The sequence below is a fragment of the Poeciliopsis prolifica genome, unplaced genomic scaffold (genome assembly GCF_027474105.1).
Source record: "Poeciliopsis prolifica strain line A6 unplaced genomic scaffold, Auburn_PproV2 SCAFFOLD020, whole genome shotgun sequence".
NCBI lineage: Eukaryota > Metazoa > Chordata > Actinopteri > Cyprinodontiformes > Poeciliidae > Poeciliopsis > Poeciliopsis prolifica.
The window spans coordinates 8,068,077-8,092,034 of record NW_026562395.1 but is presented as its reverse complement, the minus strand read 5'-3'; the positions used below and the strand labels follow the sequence as shown (position 1 = coordinate 8,092,034).

The 23,958-nt window shown below is 40.4% G+C and overlaps 3 protein-coding genes across 3 annotated transcripts in view; 1 reads left to right on the top strand and 2 right to left on the bottom strand.

The window, feature by feature from the left end:
- Positions 1 to 2,603, top strand: part of rev3l (REV3 like, DNA directed polymerase zeta catalytic subunit) — a 59,418-nt gene extending 56,815 nt beyond the window's left edge. Inside the window, exons 31-32 of the mRNA XM_055044520.1 lie at positions 237 to 455; positions 1,977 to 2,603. Of these exons, the coding sequence (XP_054900495.1) occupies positions 237 to 455; positions 1,977 to 2,117 (360 nt within the window). The 3' untranslated portion in view covers positions 2,118 to 2,603. The remainder of the gene's footprint in view (positions 1 to 236; positions 456 to 1,976) is intronic.
- Positions 2,604 to 2,640: 37 nt separating this feature from the next.
- Positions 2,641 to 10,348, bottom strand: mfsd4b (major facilitator superfamily domain containing 4B). Its single transcript, XM_055044556.1, has 4 exons — positions 9,878 to 10,348; positions 7,446 to 7,614; positions 7,220 to 7,336; positions 2,641 to 4,310 (listed from the first exon to the last, which is right to left on the bottom strand). The coding sequence occupies exons 1-4, from the start codon at positions 10,148 to 10,150 to the stop codon at positions 3,079 to 3,081; spliced, it is 1,791 nt and encodes a 596-aa protein (XP_054900531.1). The 5' UTR covers positions 10,151 to 10,348; the 3' UTR covers positions 2,641 to 3,078.
- Positions 10,349 to 11,211: 863 nt separating this feature from the next.
- Positions 11,212 to 23,958, bottom strand: part of slc16a10 (solute carrier family 16 member 10) — a 31,796-nt gene continuing 19,049 nt past the window's right edge. Inside the window, exons 2-6 of the mRNA XM_055044559.1 lie at positions 23,673 to 23,817; positions 21,900 to 22,320; positions 17,491 to 17,634; positions 17,092 to 17,320; positions 11,212 to 15,277 (exon numbers count right to left, since the gene is read on the bottom strand). Of these exons, the coding sequence (XP_054900534.1) occupies positions 15,048 to 15,277; positions 17,092 to 17,320; positions 17,491 to 17,634; positions 21,900 to 22,320; positions 23,673 to 23,817 (1,169 nt within the window). The 3' untranslated portion in view covers positions 11,212 to 15,047. The remainder of the gene's footprint in view (positions 15,278 to 17,091; positions 17,321 to 17,490; positions 17,635 to 21,899; positions 22,321 to 23,672; positions 23,818 to 23,958) is intronic.

Here is a 23,958-nt window from a genome sequence, read left to right as displayed (position 1 = left end):
TGTTTGAAGTCTGTGCTTTTTGTGTGACAAAGCGCTACTGCCATCTGCTGTTCAACATCCAGACTGATCAGAGAAACCAATCTGGCTTTTAATTCTCAGATCTTGTAGGAAGTGTTACTAGGATGAGGCTCCTGACACGTGTAACTCAGACCAGTTGGCTGTGTCAAACTTAAAGCTGTTGGATGTTAAAAGCAGAGGATGTTCTCGAGCTGTTTCTGTCTCTCGTTGATCATCAGATCCAAAAAGCGTCCTGCTCCTCTGCGGTGGGGGGCGAGGAGCCCGCCGGGAGGAAGGGAACCATTTCTCAGTATTTCACCACGCTCCACTGCCCTGTGTGTGACGAGCTGACCCAGCTAGGAGTGTGTGCGCGGTGCAGAGCCGACCCCCAGCTGGTGGCTGTGACCCTGTACCAGGACATGAGGCAGTGGGAGAGCCAGCAGGACCAGCTGCTCAAGGTGAGTCCACCTTTAGAATATGTCTGCCATTTATGGACCCAGCTCTCTAAAGGACTGCTGGCAGTACAAAGACACTAACATGAATATGAAACGGGATAAATACTGATTAGGAAATATTTATTGTTTAGAAAATTACAGATGGTTGAACTATTGTACCCACAACAATGCTTAAAATAATTTTGGATTTATGCTGAAGTCAAAGAAAGAGGGTGTGGAGTTTCCTACTCTAGTCCTCGAGAGCGACTGTCTAAAAGTTTGAAACATGTAGTTCACGTACATAATTCATCAAATCCCCGAATTATGTATTGAAAAGCTGTGGGACAGTGGCTCTCAGAGAATCTGTGACTGTGTCTCTGGGGTGTAAATATGACCTTATAGCAGAGGTCTCAGACTCCAGTCCTGGAGGGCTGGTGCCCAGCAGCTTTTAGATGTGCCTCTGCTGCACCACCTGAATAGAATAATTAGGCTCTGAAGAACTGATCTACACAAGGAGGAGGTAATTAAGCCATTTCATTCCAGTGTTTTGTACTTGTGGCTCATCTAAAAGCTGCAGGGCACCAGCCCTCCAGGACTGAAATTTGAGACCCCTACCTTACAGAGACCAATTTTTCTTTTAGCCCAGCAAGCAGGATGTAGGCTGGGCTACGTTCCTGTTGGTATAACGTAAAAGGTTTTCTTAGCATAAACAATTGAAGGCACCACTGTTAACAAGCTATTCTCCAAGGGAGGGGTCTTCAAATCCAGACCTGGTGTCCTACAACTTTTAAACATGTTTCTTGTCCAACACACCTACCTGAATGCCTAATGTCTGAATGCAGTCAAGTTCTGCTGACTCAGGTATGTTGAAGCAGAAACACATGTAAAAGTTGCAGAACACTGGAGTTTTTGTTTTGTTTTTCATCTAGATGTCAAACAATCAGTGGAATGACTCTTATTGATGAGTCGGACATTTTAGCATTTTGTTTTATGAATTGTGGAATCTACAAATCAAGCTCAGTAAATGTCTTGTATCTAAATTTTTGTAGAATTAGTTCTTAAAACCTTCAGACAACATTGAAAGGTAAGCATGAAAAAATGGGATTTTGGAGTGAAACATTAGTATGAAATGATGAAGGGAGTTAGTTATACAGAGTGCCAGCAGAGGAAGGAATAATTGGGCCGTTTGGGATTTTTTTTCCTCACTGAATGAATTTTGTCAAAACAAAGGTGGGATTTTATTTTGTGTGTCAGATTCTTACTGTAATGAAAACTGAATATTTCAAGTCTGCACATATTTTTACCAGAGGAGCCAAAAAATGTATGAACAATAGTTACCTCACAGCTTAGCCAATCAAGATGCAGTATGTCACATGTTTTAACCTGCACAGAAATTTTAGATTTTAGGCACAGTCACCTAAAATCTCTTATAGACTGATCTTTGTTCAATTTAAATTGAGAACTCTGTGTGGGAACATCTGGCTTTCAGATTGTTATATCACATGTAATGAGTTGGTATTGTTACTGATGAGCGTGTGTGTTTAGATCTGCAGGAACTGCAGCAGCTGTGCTGAGCGACAGGTTCCCTGTGTGACCCTGGACTGTCCCGTCCTCTACAAGCTGTCCCGGGTCAACAGGCAGCTTTCCAAGGCCCCGTATCTCCGACAGCTGCTGGAGCAGTTCTGATTGGCTGCTGAACATTTTTGGAAACCCCACTGATTTGGTGCTACCCGCTGACGCTTTATTGAACGGTGCTGTGATTAGACTCATTGTTTTTTTTTTTTATTCATTCTTGTAATGGCACTAACTTCCGGTTAGTCAGTCCTGCTTGTTTACAGTCACCTCCATAAGCTGCTGAGTGAAGCTGGTGTCTGCTGGGATGATCTGCTGCAGCAGCTTGACATCAACCACAGGCTAACTTCGCTTCATCCTTACAGACTGTGGTACCTGAAGTTTTTCTGTGCAGATCTTTCTATTATCTCACCTGAAAACTGAAGCTCCAAACATGAATTCAAATCCTGCCATGTTTCCTCTCTATCAACTTCACAGTGTAAGAACTGGAAACTCATTTATCAATCTGGGACTGTTGCAATACTGTATTATAATTTGTCATGAAGAGTTTATTTCTTTGTGCATATACGGTTTTATGTCCAGCTTTCCGCACAGCCGCACACAGGATCTGTTTGTAAAAATGTAAAAACTGAACATATTGAAGGTGTTTCTGATTGTTTTTAATTGACATTGCAGTGGGTGGAGGTTTGAGATTGATAAAATAAAAAACTCCGTATTCATAAGCTATCTTGTTCAATAATTCAGATTTAACCATCAAAGTGACTCACAGTCACCTTAAAACACTGCATTACAAAAGCAAAACCTTTCATACAAGTGCAACAAAATGTACTTTATGAGTCTGGCAGCTGATTGGCTGGATGATCAGGGACGTGTCCACAGGAAGGCACTGAGCTGTTAGATGTAGGAGTCTCCTGTAGAGGGCACCAGCAGAGCAGGAAGTCTCTCTCTCTAAGCCTCTGTTAACAGCTCTAACTGAGCTGAAGGTTCAGTTTCTATGGAAATGCTGGGCCAGAAATGAGAACAAGCATGGCTCATGTAATGTTCAGTGCAGGATCAGCAGGTGGCGCTACAGTATTCAGTCTCTTTTCTGTCTGTCCAGTGACAGCTGCAGCTTGCCTCTGAGAGAGTCTGCTGCAGGGCTGTTTAATGCAGCAGAGGGGCTCGTTGCAGCGCCATCACCTGGAGGAGACGACCCCTTGCTGGGGGAATTAGCGCTCGACGTGTCGTCCATTTCGATGACCTCAAAGTCTGCATCGTTCCACTGATCTGCCTCATTCTGCTCTTCCTCCTCCTCCTCGGCTCCAGAGTCCAGGAGGGCCTGACGGTCCTCGCCATTCTCAGCGTCCATCCGCCCCCCAACGCGGAGCTTCCTGCCTGTAGTGCCAGGCGCCGAGGCTACTTTATACATGACGGGGAACAGGATGGTGGTGAAGACAGCGGTGATGAGGGACAGGTACATCAGCAGAGGCTGCTTGGGAAAAATCCCAAGGAGGAATCCCACCAGAGCTGGGAGGACCATCTCCCCTGTGGCAGCCCCCACCACGAAGGCTGCTGCTGTGCGGCCCGTCACCGTGGTGTACTGCTCCAGCCACGAGATCCCACTTGGGAAGGTGGTCGCCATGGAGGCCCCGTAGAGGCTGGTGCCCACCCACAGCACCGCGTTGTGATTGGTGAAAAAGCAGAGAAGAAGAGTGGAAACCATGGTGCCCAGCAGGCAGAGGAGGATCATGGTGCCAGGGTACAAGCAGGCTGCAAAGAAGATGGCCACCCCACGAGTCGCCGCAAAGGTCCCCCAGAACAGGGAGTTTAGGCCAGCTGCTTGAGCCTGAGGCATGTTGGCATAGTCCTTGGCAAATGTGAAGATGAAGGAGCCATACGCCACCTCAGCGCCCACATAAGCAAAGAAGAAGAAGAAAAGCAGGATGACAAGAGCCAGATGGTGTTTGGCCATCTTGGGCTTCCCTGCAGCCGCCTGTGGTTTCTCCCGGGACGCACCACCACAGGAGTACAGGACGAAGAAGAGGAAGGAGATGAAGAGGAGGAAGGAGCCGATTACGATGTAGGCCCACATGGACTTCAGGGTGCTGCTCTTGGCGTGGATGTATTGGATCATGGTGTGAGCAACAGTTGTCGAGGTGTTTGGCAGGTTGGTGGGTTTGGCCAGAGTGCTGCCATTTCCATCATGGCCAAACAACAACTTGGCTATAATGGGGGACGCGAAGGCCCCTGCTGCAAAGCTGAAGTGGAGGGCCTGCATGTGGGGGCCCGACTGCTCCCCCCATGTGTTCAGGATGAGCACATTCCCACCTGAAACACAGAAAACATAAAAACATCACTGAAAATTCTAAAAACAATAGGGATACATGATGTAATGAAAAGTTAAGACTTATGTAGCACTTTTCAGCACTCTCAAAGACTCTACAATAAAATCCATCATTCACCCATTCAAGCACATATTCCCCTGTTGATGACAGCAAGCTACTGAGTAGTAGCCACAGCTGCCCTGGGCCAGGCTTCTATATCACACCTTTGGCCCTTCTGACCAACACCAGCAGGCCACGTGGGTGAAGTGTCTTGCCCAAGAGCACAAAAAAAGAGGGAACCCACGAGTTGTAGTCAGAACTCCTACTGCCAATAGCCCAAGATATTGACACCAACATCAGTACAAGCTGATAGTCTGATGAATAAAACTGGTTGCCATTTGAGAGAGGAGATTGGTCATGGTATTTGTTTAGTCATGTCATAGTGATGCAGCAAAGAATTGTGGGGATTTAACTGAAGCAGTAGTGAAGTCAGTGGCGTGGCCGTCTCAGTGCTAAAATGGTATTGAATTAAAATGTGTACAATATTGGGAAATATCAATTTTTGGCCATAACAGCAATATTCATATCTGATATTGGCCCCAAATGTTTATATCAGTGCATCCCTCAATGACAGGCACAGAGTATCCCATGATGAGTTCTACTGGTGACTGCTTAGCTTCCTGCAAGAGGCTCTGGATAGGAAGGTACCATAATGCATCAGTCTCAAACCAAGTGAAATTGTCAGTAGGAGTCACTTTGTCCCAAAAGAGCAGGAACAGGTATGAGAATCATCCTCAAGTTCTCCAGTCTCTCATACCAACAAATAAAACCACTTTGACTGAATTCTACTGCCTGGATCTAACATTTCTCTCAGGCTGGCATGATGATCTGCAATCGCATCTCAAACTCATCAGAAGGATGAAGTCCTATTTCTAATAACAGGACCAATAAGATGCAGCATGTTAAACATTTCCTGAGCTCCGAGAAGCATTTACTTAGTTTTGTTGCTCAGATCACTGTGCATAAAGAAGGCAGAAGGTCCACTGCAGTCGAGAGGAAGCAGGAGCTGCAAACACTGAAGACTTTCCAAAACCAGAAAATATCCAATGTGACGAGCCCGTTTTACCAGAATATGCAGCTAAGGAGGGCAGCCATGTTATTATTTATCACGTTTTATCATGTTGCAAACTGAATGATCATCTGTAACCTCAGAGTGTATATAGCAGCCAGCAACTACAAACCATCATATAAATGTAAACATATAGAAGTAAACAGTGTACATGCTTCAGCAGGTTAAAAACAGGAAGTTTGGTTCGTTTTGGGTCAGGAATGCTGACTGAGCCGGTACACAATTGTTAACTCATTCATCTGCGGTTAATCACATGGTGAAAACAGGAGTGAAGTCTGAGTTAAACTGAACGAAAGATGTTTCCATGTTGTGCAGTCACAATGTGTTCAGCCGTTAAATAAATACAGAAATTAGACTTTATGTTAATGTGCACAGTTTGATGTTTTTCTCAAATTCAGAACCTAAAATTGAGGAGAAAATAAATTTTCTTCTAAAATGTCCTTTTTCAAATGGTCAGAAAACATTTCCAGCTGTAGATGAGGCCAAAATGAAAAGGGATTGGAAAGATTTCTGACCTCTTGCAGAGGAAGTTAGAGATAGTCATTTCTGACTATCAATTAAAAGACCTAGATTTCTTAGCGCTGAGCAATAACATATTTTGTGAAATTATTTTCCTCAATAGACATACAAGAAGGTCAACATGGACATTAAATATAGAGAAAAGATGACCAGTCAATGTTAAGAGTTGCTCTACGCTGGACATTATGGCAGGAACAGCCATGCAAAGTTGATGCAAACAGCACAGCAGCAGCCAGACATGCGTTAGCGTTAGGCTAATGTTTCTGCAGCTGCAGCCTCTTACTCAGCTAACAGGTAGAACATGACTGACAAGACAAATGAGTGTCCTGAAGGAAGGAAAGACAATGAATGACGCTGTTGACAAGAAGGGCCCATTAGTGCAGTTATGTGAAGGTAAGTTTGGAGTTTTAAGTTGTACAAAAAAAGCTAAGTAAATTATGCAGAGTGCAATTTAGGAGTCCATTAAAGACGGAAGTTTTGTGTGCAGAATCTGATTTCTGTTTAGAGACTAAACAAACTCCTGTTAGGGCAGAAAATCTGTCGCTGTCGAGAAAGTAAAAAAGGTAGGACCCAAGCAGCCCAATGTAGACCGTACAAGAACAGTCCAAAGCCACACTGACTGGGAGGATCCAGAAAGAAATCATACCAGAACATGTTTTAGAATAATGTTGCACTTTTAAATGAGTCACTGACAGAGATACTGTTGCTACTAACAGAATGTGTTCCTGGTCCAGTTCTGTCTCTTTTGTGTGCATACTCTGTATCTCAGGCTCCAGTCAGTTTGAACCTGACTGGAGCCAGGATCTGGTTCTCCTTTGAGGTTTCATTTCTGACTCTTCAGCTAACACTGATTAGTAAGGGAGAGGATTTATTGTATGACTTATCATTTAACATAATACATTCATCATAAGTGTTTTGATTTATTGTTCCCATGATAAATTCCAAGCTATGTTTTGAAAATAATTGTATCATCTGGATTATTACTTTTACTACGTTCTCCACCTTTTTTCCATTGAAAGTATAAAAAAAAATACCAATAAATTTGAAAATATGATTAGATGCAGTTCTTTACATGACCGGTGTCCTAAAATAAACATTACGTGTGAGTATTTGTTTGTGGTTTCACACATGGAAATAAAAAACAGTCAGTTTAACAATTACTAAAAAAAAAAGAAGAAATAAGTAGTCTTTATCGTCACTTTTATTGTTATCACAATAGAACCACAAAACATTGTGCTAAAACTTTAAGCCCACTGATACCTTACCTGTGTCTAAGACTCCCATAGAGATCCCAACCACAGACATGATTCCAGCGAGGAACAGTGCCTGCTTACAGAATGGAATGGCAAACATCCCAAACGCTGTGAGCAGCATGGAGACGCCTGCAAGCACAGAGTCAGCCGTTAGCTCCCGCCATACATGCAGCTGGGAGTGTTGACCCAGCTCTGCACCAGCAGCCACCAAGACAAAAACACCAAGGTCAGGGGTCACCTAGCAGGACGTGATGGTTCATCAATTCAAACAGAATGCCTCCGACGAGAGATCCGCCGATGTAGCCAGCAGCGCGACCCACAAAAATGTAGGAGATGTTGCTGATGTTCTTGTGCACATTGGCGGCCAGCTCCTCAAACGTTGGGCCAACAACCGAGATTCCCATTCCCTGGTGAAAAAAAAGAAAAAAGTCTATGCATGACTGAACGTCATTAGGATTGACATGATACCAACATGGAATCCAGACCAATGTTCTTGAGCTTACTTGCTCACAAATATTTTAAAATGTTACGAGTCAAATTGAGCTTTTTCTTCCTAGCAACAAAAACAGAAGAATTTGTGGGGGAGAGCTGATATTACTATAAGAATTTACAAGTTATAATCCATGAATATAAAAGAACATTTTTGAGTATGATCAGTGTGAGCTGAACTTTGAACTGGTTCTTGTAAAGGATGAGCTTCCCTGGAGCTAACCACAGTGCTGCAGGGGGAACAAAGAGCTGGTTATGTTTCATTTCTGCAAGCTGAAGTGAAGACGTTAAGAAAACAACAGCAGGCCGACAACTGGAATACATGCTGATGGTGTTCTGTAATCTGAGGTGCTGGGAGCTGTGGCAGAGCAGGTTTTGCAACTATGGAAATCCTGTCTGTGCAGGACATTACTGCACTCGGCCTGCAGTGTCCCTCAGTTGGCCGATAACCCGACACTTACTTATTACAGCTCGCAGAATATCATCCAACAGCAATGTGGGGGGTTTTATTAGCAAGTGAACACAGTTCAGACTGAAAAAAGAAGCCCATATAAGCCAATATGTATGTTAACTGCAATGTATATCTTTCTCTTTATACATGTATTTATGTACGAATATAATAATTGACAGTATTGTTACTGCTCTTGATCAACTGAGGATGATCAAGAGCAAAACACCCGACGGGTTTGTTAGTTAGCAATAATTTCTGCAATAAATCAACTTTATGGCTCTCAGACTGCTCACAGAAACTGGAATCTGTTTGAGCATCTCTGCAAATCGAGCTGCAAAAACCAAACTGAACTGATCAACGAGAGGCAGGACTATATCCAACAAGATCTGAGGCTGAAATTATTGCCAGAGTTGTGCTGAGAAAATCTTGTGAATATTCATGTCAACTGATGTCGACAGAAACCAAAATGTTTGTTTGATGGAGTGTTGCGTGTAATGCAGAGGTAACAATAGTCAGTCCTGTAGGGACATGCGCATGTTTTAGTTCTCCAACAGTAACAACCTTTACACCATGTCAGTGTTCTTCTTAGGCCTCTCATGAGCCATCATTTGATCCTGGTGTTAACCAGGGAGAGAACTAGAACACACAGGACACCGGCCCTCCAGGACCCATATCAGACACCACTGCTGTGGTGCTTCAATAAAAAATTGGAATTTAATCCATTTTGAAATAAGGCTGGAGTAAAACAAATGGTGGGAAAAGTGAATACTGAGAGGATGCACACTCCCCTCAGGACAAAGCTAACTCTTATTAGGAATGTACGGTAACAATGTAACACTTAGATTTCTATGGTTTCAAACATGCAAGAAAGATGGTCTCTAATAAAGACTGCAAAGTGTGTGGGGAAGAAACAATACAAATTGTAAACAAAACAAACTCCTGTTAGGGCTTCAGCTGCAGCCTCTTACTCAGCAAACAGGTAGAACATGACTGACAAGACAAATGAGTGTCCTGAAGGATTTTTTTTTTTTTTTTTTATCCAATGCAGCAATGGATTTGGTTCCCTGAAAAATGGGAAATGTCACATGGTTATAGTGAGACCATGTAAATATAATTAGAATAAAATGGTGGCACAAATCACTCTCACCACTTAAAAACAATACAGTTTTCAGTTAGTGTTAGCTAGTGTCACTTAAACCATGAAAGCGTGTGTGAAATATTTTCAAACTTGTCCATAACTGACATCAAAAATCCTTGACCACCTCGATAAGTTTACTTTGAAAGAAAAAAACAATGTCTGTCTGTCATCCACAGTGGCTCTGTTCTTTCCATGATGTGTAAATTGGCTATGAGCCTGAGATGAATGAACCAATTTAATGATTAATTTCTTCCATAGTTCTCTAGAAAAACTTCCGGGCTGGAACAACTCACCCCAATTCCTCCACATTGCTTCCTGCCATCTAATTGGAGGTCTGCTTGTTCCGTCTTGCTACAATTGAAAACACATTTTGCCAGTGGACTGAGGTGGAAGTTGTGGAAAATTTGTCAGACTAACAGAACAAAGCAATTCTAGATATAAAAACAACTTCCACTGAAAGGTGTATTTCAGTTTGTATAATTCTAGAAGAGGCCTGCAGAAAGCACTATATGAATTAAACCCCACAGCAACTAAGCTATTAGCTAGCCTTCTTTAGTTGGTCCATGTTTTATTAAAATGTGCTAATATTTACCAAGCCCAGGAAGGACCCACACAGCGCGAGCGTGACCATCCAACGGCCGCACGCGCCGCTTCCTCCGCCGACCACTTTCACCCGGTTGTCTCCTCCTTGCTTTATTGTCCTCTTCGCCAACTTCAGTGCACTCTTCAGCCCCCGACCAGCCTCCTTCCGCTTGTCAAACAGCGTGTTCTCCTCCTGCTCGTCGTTGTCGTCCTCCTCTTCCATGCTAGCGAAACGAACGTGCTTCTTTTTTGCGACGTTCTCGTGCACGGCGGACGAAGACATACCTGGATATTTGTCAGTATCGCAACCGACGCTGTCCAAAATTCAGCTGTGTAAACGACCTCCTTTAGCTACCGCAACCTTGTATTTAGGTTGAATTTTACTACATGAAAGTTATCAGGTTCATACCAAACAAACGGTGCAGAATGAAGAGTGACAGCTGGCCGCCGCTGAAGCAGCCTCCAAATGTCAACAGCCAGGCTACTGCTGCTGGAGGTCTGCAGAGATCGTCTATTCATCGTGAGGCGGGGAACATCGTTGTTTATTGCGACTTTAATTCATCCAATTTTAGCAGCACAGACATAGTGATCTTCTACACGTATTAAAGTAGCTTGTTAAGTCACTCATGAATTTCAGACATTTTTATTCCTTTACGTTTATATTTAAACATTTGAATGGACTTGCACCATTCAATGGACTCGTGATTCCATCAAATCACAGATCTACCAGGTTCTTCAAGTGGTGATTGAAGAACCACTTGAACAAAAAAAACTTTTTTGTTTTTTTACGTAACGTTTGTCTATATCAAGTTGAAATCTATTGTAAATCTTACAGTTGTTTTTTTTTTCTAGAAATCCGTGAAGTCTTGGTTGGTTCAAAAACAAAAGCGCACTCATGTACAATTATTCACATGATGAAGCTTTAAAAAAAACAACATCTATTTATGTTATGTTGTTGTTGTTAACTTTTATATTCTGCACTCGCAGCAGAGTACTGCATCTGCATTTGTTATACATCTGCGTTTCAGCTGACGCGTCAAAATGATCCGGAGCGACGGGAAGAACCTGAGCCTTAAAGGAAGCTGTTAAATAAATTGGCGACATCTAGTGTCTGGAGAAAACTTGTTTTCTTTTAACAATCCAAAACGGGTCGAAAATAATGTTTTAGCTGTCAAATTAAGCTCTTTGGTTCTTACACATTAATTTACACATTATGTATATGTTGAAAAAAAAAAAAGAAAAATATTTTCACCAGGTTTTAAAATGAGGAAATTCAAATAATACTACTAATAACAAAAATGAAATAGATAACGACATATAGTTGATAGTTAAGCATTCACCCCATTGAACCATCCATCCACCGTATCTTTAATTTAAGTTGTTGGCATTTTGTAATAAGGTAGAGGTTGAGTGACATTACATAAAACATAAGAATGCCTTTACTGCATATTTTAAACATATAGTACATAAATATCTGCTCAATCATGTGAGTTGTGTGTGTTACATGGGGATGCATGTGGTAAAATGTGAACCATTTAGGAAAAGCTCACAGAAACATTCACAGAAATAAAGACTTGAAAACAAGAGTCTACATAAAATTAAGTTACCGTATGTAATCTGTTTCACTGGTTGGATGGAGTTAATTAAATAAACACATTTTTAATAATATTCTAATTCACTGAATATGACTGTTTGTGATGAAAAAGAATGGAGCTCTGAGCCCAGTGTTTTCATGCCATACAAAGTGAGAGAAAAAAAGCAAGAAGTCAAGAAAATAATAAAAATCTTTTTTTACTCTATAAAACTGAGATGCGACTGTGCTTACCATTGTAGTTTAACAGTAAAACCCAAGCACAGCACTGTTGGTGCTCATGTTGGGATACATTTTGAATTTTCAGTTCAGAACATTAAAAAAAGAAGAATTTAAGACAAAAATATACAAAACTCAGACAGAGACAGTAAAGAACAGCCAAATTCATATGTGCAGATATTCTGCATATGGCGGATTCAGGCGGACAATAAAATGCCTAAAGCATTGTGGCTGATAAGAGCCCAGCATGACAGGTAGACTTCTAAAAGACAGAAAGCACTTCTAAGAATTTGCCGCTTTATAGCAATATGTCTTTTTGAATGGTACATATTGTGTTTTGAAGCTTTTATATAAAATCATCTAGACAAAATGTGAAAATAAGATATGAACAGCATAATAAAAGTTCTAAACTTTGGTGACAAAAAGCTGCAGCATTTAAGGCAAAAGGTCCATTCAGATAATGGTGCAATATTATGTATGTAGTGAAAAGTCAGTTTTATTCAAAATATTTGTCTAGTTAGTAAACACCCATAAACTTCTCTCACTTATTGTATTAAATAAAGGTTTCTCTGGCTTTGTGCAGGAAGTGCTTCACAGCTGTGGGGAGTTCAGACTCATCTCTGTCTTCACTCACTTCCTGTTCTGCTGCAGGGCAGCCATGTTGCTCCAGGAAACTTGACATGAGGCATGGCACTACCAGCAGGTCGGCTTCACAGAGTGGCATGTCAGCAGACAAACAGGACAAACACTCTGTCAGATAAACTCACTTCATCACACTTTGGTCTTCAGCGAACAAGGTAAAGGCTGCAGGTGAATGCTGACTGATTATGGCATTCAATTCCAACAAAAACAAGACACAAATAAATACAAGATATATTTTCTCTTATATGTTACTGGACTTTATGCAAAGTTACTTATTAACTGAGTCTAGATCTTCTGATGGTCATATAGTTAATGTTTAAATCCCAGGTCCATTCATCAGTGAGGGCATCTAAAACAATAAGATACTAGAGGTGAATAAGTAATAGCATTTTTACCATCTACTCATCCAGTCCGACATCTGATCGTCAGTCCATGCAGGTAATCCATGACCTGGACTTTGTGTTTTGTTTTGTTTTTTTATTACGTGTAAGTTATTGGGATTTTGTGGCAACAGACTAGCTCAAAGCAGCGTGTAATTGCAAGATGGAGAGAAAATGACACAAGGCTTTTAAAATGTTATCACATAATAAGATATGAATTCTCATTTAGTCTCATTCGGAATTTGCCAAATGAGACACAGCAAACATGTTGGAAGGTGCAGTGCACCTCACCCTGAATGCTCCACTCCCACCGTGGAACATGGTGGTGGCTGCATAATGCTGTGGGGAGGCTTTTGTGTTGGTCTGATGCATAAAATCCCAAGTAAATATGTTGAAGGCCATGTTTGCTGTGTGACATGGAGAAGTTGAAATAGTATGATAACTTTAGTAAGGTGGTTTTGAGTTTTGAAGTTTTGCCTAAATCACAGCAAAAAAACAAACAAAAAAACAATAATTGATACATTAGGTTATATAAGGCATGTAGAGAAAGATGAATCACTATTCAATTCATAACAGAGAAGCAAGATGTAGCATTGATAAAGGAATAGTTCAACATTTAGGAAGCAAAAAATGTCTTAATCGCTCACATTTAACACTGTGAAAATTCCTGAGTTAGTTAAGTTCTGGTTACGTAGCGTTTGGCAAACAGCCTGCTCCTGTTTCCTGCTTTGTTTACATCTGTTAAAAATATACTTTAAAAAAAACCTCATAACTTCATCTCTGAAATGGAAACTAAAGGGGACAATAGGCAATAAATACTCTGTGGTTTGTGCTGTTAAAACCACCATCACCTGTGTGTCAGTCTGAAATGGAAACAGAAATTTCAAGAGCAGCTTACCTAGAAATGATTGAGTGTCCTCACAGATTCAATCACGAATTAACACAAACCTTCAAGATTTCCTTTTAGATATTAATGACCCTGTTTTTGCAGAGATGCTGTGTGAAACGTAACAGAATACAACGATATGCAAATCTGTTTCAATCAATATTCACTTGAATTCACAACAAAGATATTTAATGTTCAACAGATTAACTATGGTGTTTTTGCAAATATTTGCTTATTTAATGTAGCTCGTCGCTACATTACAAGGTAAAACTCTACCATGCCAAGCTAAAGCGATGTCATGCTTTATTATTTATCTTACATTATATGTAGAATTTCTAATTGCGCTTTCTGAACCATTTGAAAGAAGGCTCGTTGCAGTTTATTTTTAAATGTTTGACTAAAGTAATTTACTTTTGTTTGTTTTTTTTTTAATCAGTTTCAGTTTTTTATTTATTTATTGCACTGACTGAACAAATGTAAATTGTTTTTACTGTTGACCGAACTTGTGAAGCAACCGGTGTATGTAAGTGTGCTGTGCTGGTGAAGCGTTATCAAACAAATTTGTAATTGTGTTCATTTATGTCTGTGTTTAAGTGAGTTCTGTTCTGGTTTTCTGTATCTGTGTCAGCCGATACAAAACCTCAGATGTCTGTATGGGAATTGAAACAAATCCCTGGATAACTTGGGTTATCCCTCTGTAAAGGCACCATTGATGCTGGGAGCTACATTTTGGAGCAACATGTAATACCATCCAAGCTACGTCTTTTTCAGGGACGCCCCTGCTTGTTCCAGCTAGACAAAATACCAAGCCACATTCTGCAGGTGTCACTGCTTTGTTCAAACTGTCCCAACTTTTTTTGGAATGTGTTGAACAAATCAAACTCCAAATAAATGAATATTTGCAAAAAACAACAAAGTTCATCTGTTTGATCAATAAATATCTTGTGTTTGTAGTGAATTCAATTGAATATGGGTTGAAAAGATTTCAACCCATATTCTGTTTTTTTATGTTTTACCCAACTTTATTGAAACTAGAATTGTTATTAAGAAGGAATCTTTGAAGCTGATTCATCCATAAAACAAACTAAAGGCAAGCTAAACATAAACTTGTTTAAGCCTGTAAATGCCTGTGTTGAGTGATATGGCTCCAGCTCCAGCTATGGCTACAGGTTAAGCTGCAAGACAAGACTTCCTTATTCAGGCAAAGACACTGAGGACTGAAAGAGCAGCATTACAATGAGGTTTACTGTCTGGAAAGAGATCAGGATCACGTCTATCTTGGAATTAGTTCAAACACTTTACCTTTGATATGTTGCATTGCTTTGGAATTTCATCATACTGAAGGTTAAAAAAACAAAATAAAAGAACAGCATTATAACACTGCTGATCAGCACTGACCCCAGGCTGACCCAATGATTGTCTCTTTCAGTTTGTTTGGGGGGAAGCGGGTAGTGGAAAGGCCTTAAATGACAGAATCTCCAATTTTGTTCTTTGCATCTTCCTCAGCCTTCTCAAGCTCTATCATCTTCTGTCTGACGTCTTGCTCCTTGCTCAGGCCCTCTTTCTTTTGCTTCCTCCTGTTCCTGGCCTCCACCCATGGTATGAGACACAACAGGATCCCCCCAATGATCGGGGGGATGCCTGCCAGGTAGAAGGCCATGTCATAGCTTTTCAGTTTGTCTCTCAGGAACCCTGCAAAACAAAACAGGAGGTTGCACTGATGGAAGGATGGCAGCAAATCTGTCACATATTGCACTGTCTCAATAATGTCAGCTTTTTGTATTATGTCATAATACAAAAAAATTATTTTTTGTAGGATTTATTATTTGTAGAATAAATCCTACAAATAATATTATTACAATTCTAATAATCAACAATTTGCGTAACTGTTACCAACAGCAAGATATTTCTCTCTCTCTCTGTATATATATATATATATTTTTTTTTAAATAACAGATCAAAGACTATATATATATATATATATATATATATATATATATATATATATATATATATATATATATATATACACACATTTTTTAGGTCTTTACATAGAGTAAGAATCTCTTAACACTCAAAAGAATTCCCAAAACTTTAAACTTAGCCTCAAAGATTAATTCCTTTTAGGAATCCTCACTGACATTCTCATCTCTTTTGTCAATATCAGGATTATGAAACGACTTTCTGAACCATTCAGGGTTCTGAACAGAACTGCCAGAGTAATGATGAGAACATCCAGCGCTGTTCTCTTTGCACCAACCATCAAATCTGGGAGACAGATTGAAAATACAAAAAGAACCTCTTTGTATTGCAGGAGGGAGAGGTGGTTCGTAACAGCGTTTTTCAAAGTTTTGGCCACCAGGGGGCGCTATAGGGGAGCCTCAGAAAGTTGGAGGGAAGATGAGAGAAAAAATGGGGGAAGAAAATGGAGTCCATTACATTTTTAAATCAGAAAGTTTAATTATTTTTATAAATGTAATCTCCTTTTCAATTTTTATTATAAAATATAAGTTACAACACCTAATTCAAGATGGAGATAGAAGATAGAAATTGTCATTCTTGTCCCGCAGAGAAGATTCAGGTGCAGAACCCAGGTTCAAATTATAAATAAGCATCTGTGAAGTTAAACTGTAACATTTTTCTTTTTTTGAAAAAAACATTTTGATATATTCTTTTTCTTTACTTATACTTTGTGTACAATTCATGTTAATGTGAATGACTGGTGTGGAATTGTTCTTTTTCACTTTGACAACTCCTCAGGACACGATTTTATTTGTATTAAAGGTGTTATTTCAAAAAGGTACCTTAAATGTTATTGTGATTTATAAACTAGGTTAAAATCCTGTTTTTTTGGGGGGGAGGTCATGAGCAACAAATTCAACTTTTTTTTGTCAACTTTTTTTTGTTAGACCATGTTATAACAAATATAAGCTTAAAAATTGATAACTTTGACTATAGCTTTTTGAATAACGTGCCAGAAAACAGTCATTTTAGGGTGCAAAAATCACAATAAACATAGCAACACTGGAGGGACTGATCAGTCTTCTACACATGTTGATTTGAATAACTGCATTTTTTTTAAAAATTTTGATTATTTTTATGATCTGTTATTAAAATTTGTTTAATGATCTGAGTCGAGACAAAATTTGAATAGAACTACTTTTTCACTGTAACTGTCGTTGTGACAGCCTTGAGGTTTACAACAACGGAGGTGGAATAGACATTATTTGGAGCAACAGTGCTAAAAATAAGTGACAAGTATCTCAGTGCTCTATGAGCAGCCTGGTAACTGAGCTGCATTAGATTGCTGCACTAATTCTCTCTGACTGGGCTGACAGGGAGGAGCAATCTATTTCCAGAGTAGTGAGGGACGTCAACATAACACCAAAGATGTTGAACGTGCATCCGCATCAACAGGGTGACTACTTCAAAGATAAGCAAAAGATCATAAATCACTTTATTTCTGTTTTAAGCTTGTCTCTGAAAAAAGCATGTCCTCAATTTACCTGCAATTGGGGGACCTGCAACCATGGGAACGGACATCAGGCCCAGCAGGAAGCCTATAGCTTGGGAGACATCTTTGGCTCCAACCAGCTCGAAGGCGATGGGCGCCATGATGCAGATGAAGCAGCCGTCAAAAAGCCCCATCACCAGGCACACGGCGATCAGCCCTCCAAAGATCTTGCACAGCGGGATCATCATGGACATGACGCCGATGACGAAGAACGAAAGGACCTGCAGCAGGAGATCGTTTTACACTTACAAGTTCAGGGCAAAAGAATTTTGCATAGCCTCAAACTTGCCATCTTCAATTCATAGCAGCTTTATCCCAAATCTACATGTTTTTTGAATATCATTTTGCACTGCATGCTCGTGATCATGAGACCTTCTGTCAGAGGCCTCACCTGAAGGAACACTTTGTTGGATCCCTTCACAAAGTCCGCCACGCTGCCGCAGATGAACCGGCCCAGGCAGGACGTGATGCCGAGGCACAGCAGCAGGATCTCTTTGTTTACCTCTGGCCCAAAGCGCTCCTGCACGTGGTTCATCTGGAACAGATGAGAACGACATATTTACATTCAAAAAACTCAATGAGCATCAAAACAGGGGTCTTCAAAGTGTGGCCCAGGGGTCATTTCCGACCCATTGACTAATTCTGTGTGGCCCGCCAGAACAGATGGAGATTTTTTTTTTTAATCAGCGCAAAAATAATGCAGATAAAATACAATTTTCTACGACGAAAAATATGAAGCACAACACAAAGTTGTGCTTAATATTGAAAGTTTCTCTTTCATATCAAATTAAGTGATATGAAATTAACTGACTTATACTGATAAACAGACTTTAGAGAACCCAAATCTGCTTGTACTGAATTTAGTAAACCTTGCTTAATACTGGAATCATTTTAAACAGAGAATGACCCGAATCCTGTTCTTACTGCTGAGAACAGTCTGAACGTTTATGCTATTTTGGTTTGGTTTTCTTTTTCATCTGAGCCCAAAAGAATTTGCAAACTGAATCTCTTTCATTGAGTAATGTGAGCTTTTTTAAGTTTTGGATCTATGATGATTTGAACTTCGCTTACAAAAAAAAAAAAAAAAACCCTGACTCATTCACTTCTTTAATTAGAATTATTGGATGATTATTTTATTGTTGAGCAGCAAAATAAAAACAAAAAACTGTAATTTCTTTGTAGTCTCAGAACTTTTTTGGACCTGTGAGTACTTTTGACATTATCATTTTGTCGCATTACGCTACATTACTTGAAAATCATCGCAAAACAAGAATATTGACATTCATCGCGATAAATTTCTGGGACAAGCCATCGCCCAGTGAAATTTGTCACTGTGTGTCATTGCCTAGTAATGGTACAAAAAAAATAGGATTAGGAATTTTGAGGCTAGAATAAAAAATAATAATTTTAAAAAAATCTGTGGGTTCTGCAGACAGAAGATGCCTTTGAAATCTGACAGATTTGGAGACATGTTGCAAATAAGAACACGCAAGTCAAGACTTGGAGCGCTGGCAGACAATAACTGCTGAAACAGAACTAAAATATTCTTCAACAAAGTATGCACTGGAGGGTGTGCACACATACAGAACCTGTTCATTGCATCTTTTACCTTTATTCAGCCAGATTTGTTTCATCACCTACATCACACAATCACACATAAATGTCACATTAAAAAAGAAACCGGTTTTTAAGTGATTCCTCATGCTGTCATCTGGTGTGTAGACTCTTGAGGTCCACTACTGCACACTGCTGGACCATAATACACAAGTAGTGCTGATGTTTCTGTTGCAGGAAAAGTTGTGCAGTCATGTTCTCTGTACTGTTTTAGAGTCAGATAGTGAGCTTCCAACTACCTCTACCTCCAGTCATGCACCAGCAGTCCTGCTCAAAGAGCCCATCTGTCTGCAGGCCTCTGCAGGTCTCACATCCATCTGCGATGACCTCTGGCTGCATTATTGTCTCCATCAAAGTACAACAAGATGCTCTGTGTTCGCAGCTTTTCTGCTCAGAGACAGCTACATGCTGCAGACTTAACGGGATGCTCAGTGGGGGAGTGTGTGTGTGTGTGTGTGTGTCTATGCACACTTTGCATGCATCAGCAGAGTAACTCATGATACATAAACTATTCTGAGACTGAAGCCCAGAGGGAAGAATCAGACAAAGACAGCAGATTCGTCCGACATTCCAACAGGATGGACGGTTTCTTGGTTTTGGTCTTTCATTCTGAAACTTCTCTTTTGCTAATGTCAGAGTCAGATAGTGAGCTTCCAACTACTTCTACCTCCAGTCATGCGATTAATTATCACATAAAGCTGTTAATAATTAATTCTCCAATGTTCCCAATGCAGCCCCTGGCTCCCAGACTGCAGGTTCAGTGATTTCTAGAGTTTGTTTTTTAAAACTTGAACATGATGCAGATCTTTCATAGTTACAAAAGCTCAGGTAATCATTGATCACTTTCCTGCTGCTGCTATTTTCTCCTTCTGCGCCCCCTCATTGTCTGCAGCTTATGTCAAACATGCCCAATCCACATCATTTACAAGCTGCTTTGCACATTTTGTTTGCTTAATGTCTCCTTCAGCACATTGACCAGTATGCTTATTTATTTAACAGTTATTCATAGTTGTTTGACTTCTTTTTAAAGGTTCAAAAAAGTATTTATACTCAGCCTTTTTGCTTCTGGTTTTTGTTTCAAGTAGGTAAAATAAAGAAACAAATCAATCATTACTCATATTCACCATATGAAGCACTAATATTGTGATACATTTTTCAGCCATATCAGCTGGCGCTAGCTCAGCCCTTTAGTATGAACTAAAGCATAGAACAGAGGGCTAGACTACTAAATGATTAAACTGAATGGAATTTCAAATGAAAATGTATTTGCTTGGCATGCAAGTCACCCATGTTTCAAATTTTGTCCCCTTGCATGTTTGAATTTAACATCCCCCCTCTAACAGCGCCAGTGAGGTGTTTCACATCACTAGTATTTGTATTATTTTTTCTGCAAAATTTTACTAAAATGTGCCAAAAAAATTACTTAAAAGTTTTAGTTCTCAACTCTCATTCTTTGTTTATATGATTTGAATTTCGCAGTGCAGTTCAAAGTGTTTTGTAGGCCTCATGTGGAGCCGTATTATAAATTATAGAAGCGGTTAGCATGAGCACTATTGGTCATGGACTCAACAGGTCTAGTCTGACGGAAGAGAAACCTGAGGAAAGTCAACATAGAATGAAACAACAATGACACCAAATACTATTAAAAACAGCATGTAGCGTTCTGTTGTCAAGCTCAGGTATCTGCTCAAAAACTTGATGGGGATTTATTCTTCCTGATCCCACAATTTAACTGCAGCTTCTGCCAGACCGTCTGTACAGGAAGGTCATGGGAGCAGGAGCTAACCCAAAACTTGTTTTCTTCAGACACAGGGAAACTGCATCAGCTCAGATGTGATCGTTTGTTTTAGGTTTCCCAGGTGACCCTCAACCATCTTCCCCTTTCAAACTTTTTTTTTGTCTCCCAGGCGTCTCAGGGTTAATAACTGCAGGTTTCTACCTCAACTTGACACTGTGAGTCATTACATTAGTTCAGTAAAATCATTTGTGCAACAAAAGGATTAGCTCATTCTTCCCCTTTTTAGAGACAATCTACCCTGACACTTAAAGCAACCAGACCCACCCTTACATACACTACTCACAGAAGATGCCTGGCAGTCCTCTCTTTCCTGGAGCTAACAAAGTACCATGTGACTGGTGGGATTTTCCTTCTCAAGGTGACAGAGCGACCGTGGGTCTTTCTGAGAGTTCAGGGAATGAATGGCTGCTGCGGCTACAAGGCCAGCGTTGGTGCTGAGGCCGCAGCTTCGCCCCCGTGGCGACCCAGTCTGAGTAGCTGACACTGGAGAAGTGTTGTGAAAACACAGCTGATCTCCTTCGAATAGCAAAGTCTTGGTGTCCAAATAAACAGAACCCCCCTCCCCTGAGGCTCTCCAGAACCTCCAGGCTCTTCTCCTTCACAGCCCTCCTGAAAGTTTGTTTACTTCAAGTCAGCATGTTTCTACTTCAAGCAGAGATGAAATAATCACTTATGACTAACAGCAGATTACAGGACTGAGATAAACAATACGTTTGATTCCATTCATCAAACAATCAAATACTCTTTCAGAACAATTCAAGGCTCTAAACAGACTTCAGGAGACAAGGCTTCTTATAAAGGTTTGCGTTTCCATTAACCAGAAAACTGGATAAATTGAAATTCCAAAAATAAATTTGCTTATTGGGAAAATGCAAATTATGATAAAGCTCAACATTTCAGCTAAAAGATAAAAAAAGTGCATTACATGAGGTTATTTTCAGCTCTTTGGAAATAGATATATTTCACAAAACTGCAACAGAAACATTTTTTTCAAATCACACAACTGATGTCATCATCAGCCAAATGTCACTACTGGCAAAAATCACAAAGAAGACAAGACAGGAAGTAGTAGGAGGATGATGATTTGTTTTTGTTTTTTCAGACAATATGCAGTCGGCCCCACCAGAGCCCTTACAGCATCACACAGCCCATTCAAATGTATTAAATCTTTAGCTCTTCTGTAAAATCACTGTCTATAATTTCCCCAAATCACTGTGTACACAGCTAGTAGCAACCGCAAGCACGTTAAGAAAAAGAAGGCAGCAGGCATACATGAAGTGATGAAGATACACTTGACTGAAGTGTTAACTATTTTGTGTTAATACAATGGCTGCATATGAAAATTTGGGCTGATATTGATATCAACACTACAGGGCAAGAGAACTTACCAGATGGACGTATGGTACATAGTACCCATAAAGAGCAGCAGGTATTCCAAAGGCCCAAATACGGTATCCTGCAGACTTCCAGATGTTCATGTTGAAGATCCGACTCAGACGGAATCCTGTTTGGCTCTCGGCTGGTTTGGCTGGCAGCAGGGGCTTGTAGGTGAAGCCGGCTGGTATCAGTACAAATATGAGAACGCAGAAAACACGCAGAGTGTTTTGCAGGCCCACTTTCTCCAGGAGCGGTGAAAAAATGAAGGGCAAGGCGATGGTGAAGATGCCGCTGCCAGCCGTCACAATGCCATTCACCAGGCCCAGGCGCTTCTTAAAGTAGTGACCTAAGATGACCAGGCTGGGCTGATAGGCAAAGGAGCAGCCGCAGGCGAACACGATGCCATACGTGAAATACATCACACCAAGGCTCCTGTGGGGTAAGACAGACAAAAGACAACTCAAAGGAAAGCAGTGTGTGTCAGCCCTGAAACTGCTGTCTCCTATCTTATCATGGTGTATCTAAAAACATGCCTTGGGTTTGACCCGGCCGTCCCAGTGAGAGTCCAACTGGCGGTGGAAACGCTGTCCTGAATACATGGAATTTAAAACAGCGTACCGAACCACACCGCACTGCACCAACCCATGCCGCTCCGCTTAGTGGAAACTAGGCAATAGTTTGACACTGACAGGATCTCATTACTAGTTCCTGCTGACCAGTTCTTTTGTCTATGTCATATTGGGGCATTTTCTAAAGGGTTACTAATCATTACATGCATTCCTTCCATGCATAATGAATAAGCACCAAATAAAAACAGTTGTATATCAAACAGGACCAAACTGAACTTTATTTCAATGTATCTGCCTTTTAGTTATAATACATGGCTTAGATTAATCCAGAAGCTCGTTTTGCCAAACACATTAGGTCGAGCAAAAATAACACAAAAATAATTCATTTTTCAGATTTTACTGTCAGGATATATCAAGGGCTGAACTTCAAATGGATTCTTTTCATCCTGATTGGGGTAAGAAGATCAGAGTTCCGGCCTTTGAAAATAACTTGGCACTAGTAGACTTACCTGTCCTATGCACTGTCCTGTGCAGAAGTTGGCTGCCAGCCTACCCAGGGTTTTGTGAAAGCCTCTTTAAAAAGTCACCTGACAAGCAGTAATTCAGCAGTCTTATAACTTATTCAGTGCACCTAAAACTGATAACGCTGCAGATTTGTTGCCTCATGTGCAGATGAGCATGACTTCTTAGGAAATGATTTACAGCACAGTGTTAGTGCAAAGACACCAAGCTACAAAGAGGGACATCCAAAAGTTTATGAACTGGTTTCAAATGGAGTTAATAATTGGTAATTTAGTTGTTTAGACTGAGGTGAGGTTAAGAGAAAACATTAACTGGAATATTCTTTTATTCCCTATTTTTGTTCATCCTAACTTCATTTGGTTAGAAAACCAGCAGAGGCCGGCTAAGAGAACGTCAAACAATGTTTATTTTACAGAGATAAAGCGCAGAATGTGTGTACAACCCATTAGAACTGGATATGTGACTTTGATCACATATCCAGTTACCTAAAAAAACAATTTATACACAACTGTTGCACATTTTACCATGCTAAAATCACAACCCTCCATGTATTTCAACGAGACCAACACAAAATAATGCAGAACTGTCAGGCAGAACAAAAATTATGCAAAGTTTTCATTTGTAATCTGCCCCTCACACCCCAAAATAAAACCCCACATCACCGTCTCAATGTAAACTTCATAACTTCCTTACTTGACAAAGGAGCTGGCCAGGAGGCCGGCCAGGGCGACAGCAGCGCCACCTACTGCAGTAATCCTGCAGCCGAAGATGTCTGTGAAGATGCTGACGATGGGGGAGCAGAAGAAGATCATCCCCATGGAGAGGGAGCCCACCCATGCTGAAAGAGACACACATGGAGCAAATATGAACAAATCATATCCCTAAAAGGTGTAAGGCAAAAAACATGCAGAAGTAAGTCAAGTAAAATGATGTTTTTTTGCTTTTGTGTCATAACAAACACAGAAATCAGAAAGAGCGT

Excerpts from the sequence above, each read along its gene's own strand:
- mfsd4b (XM_055044556.1), bottom strand. The coding sequence starts at position 10,150 with ATGTCTTCGTCCGCCGTGCACGAGAACGTCGCAAAAAAGAAGCACGTT. Across the intron at positions 7,615-9,877 it reads GTGGGTCCTTCCTGGGCTTG|GGAATGGGAATCTCGGTTGT; the intron begins GTAAATATTAGC and ends TTTTTTCACCAG. Across the intron at positions 7,337-7,445 it reads GAACCATCACGTCCTGCTAG|GCGTCTCCATGCTGCTCACA; the intron begins GTGACCCCTGAC and ends CTGTGCTTGCAG.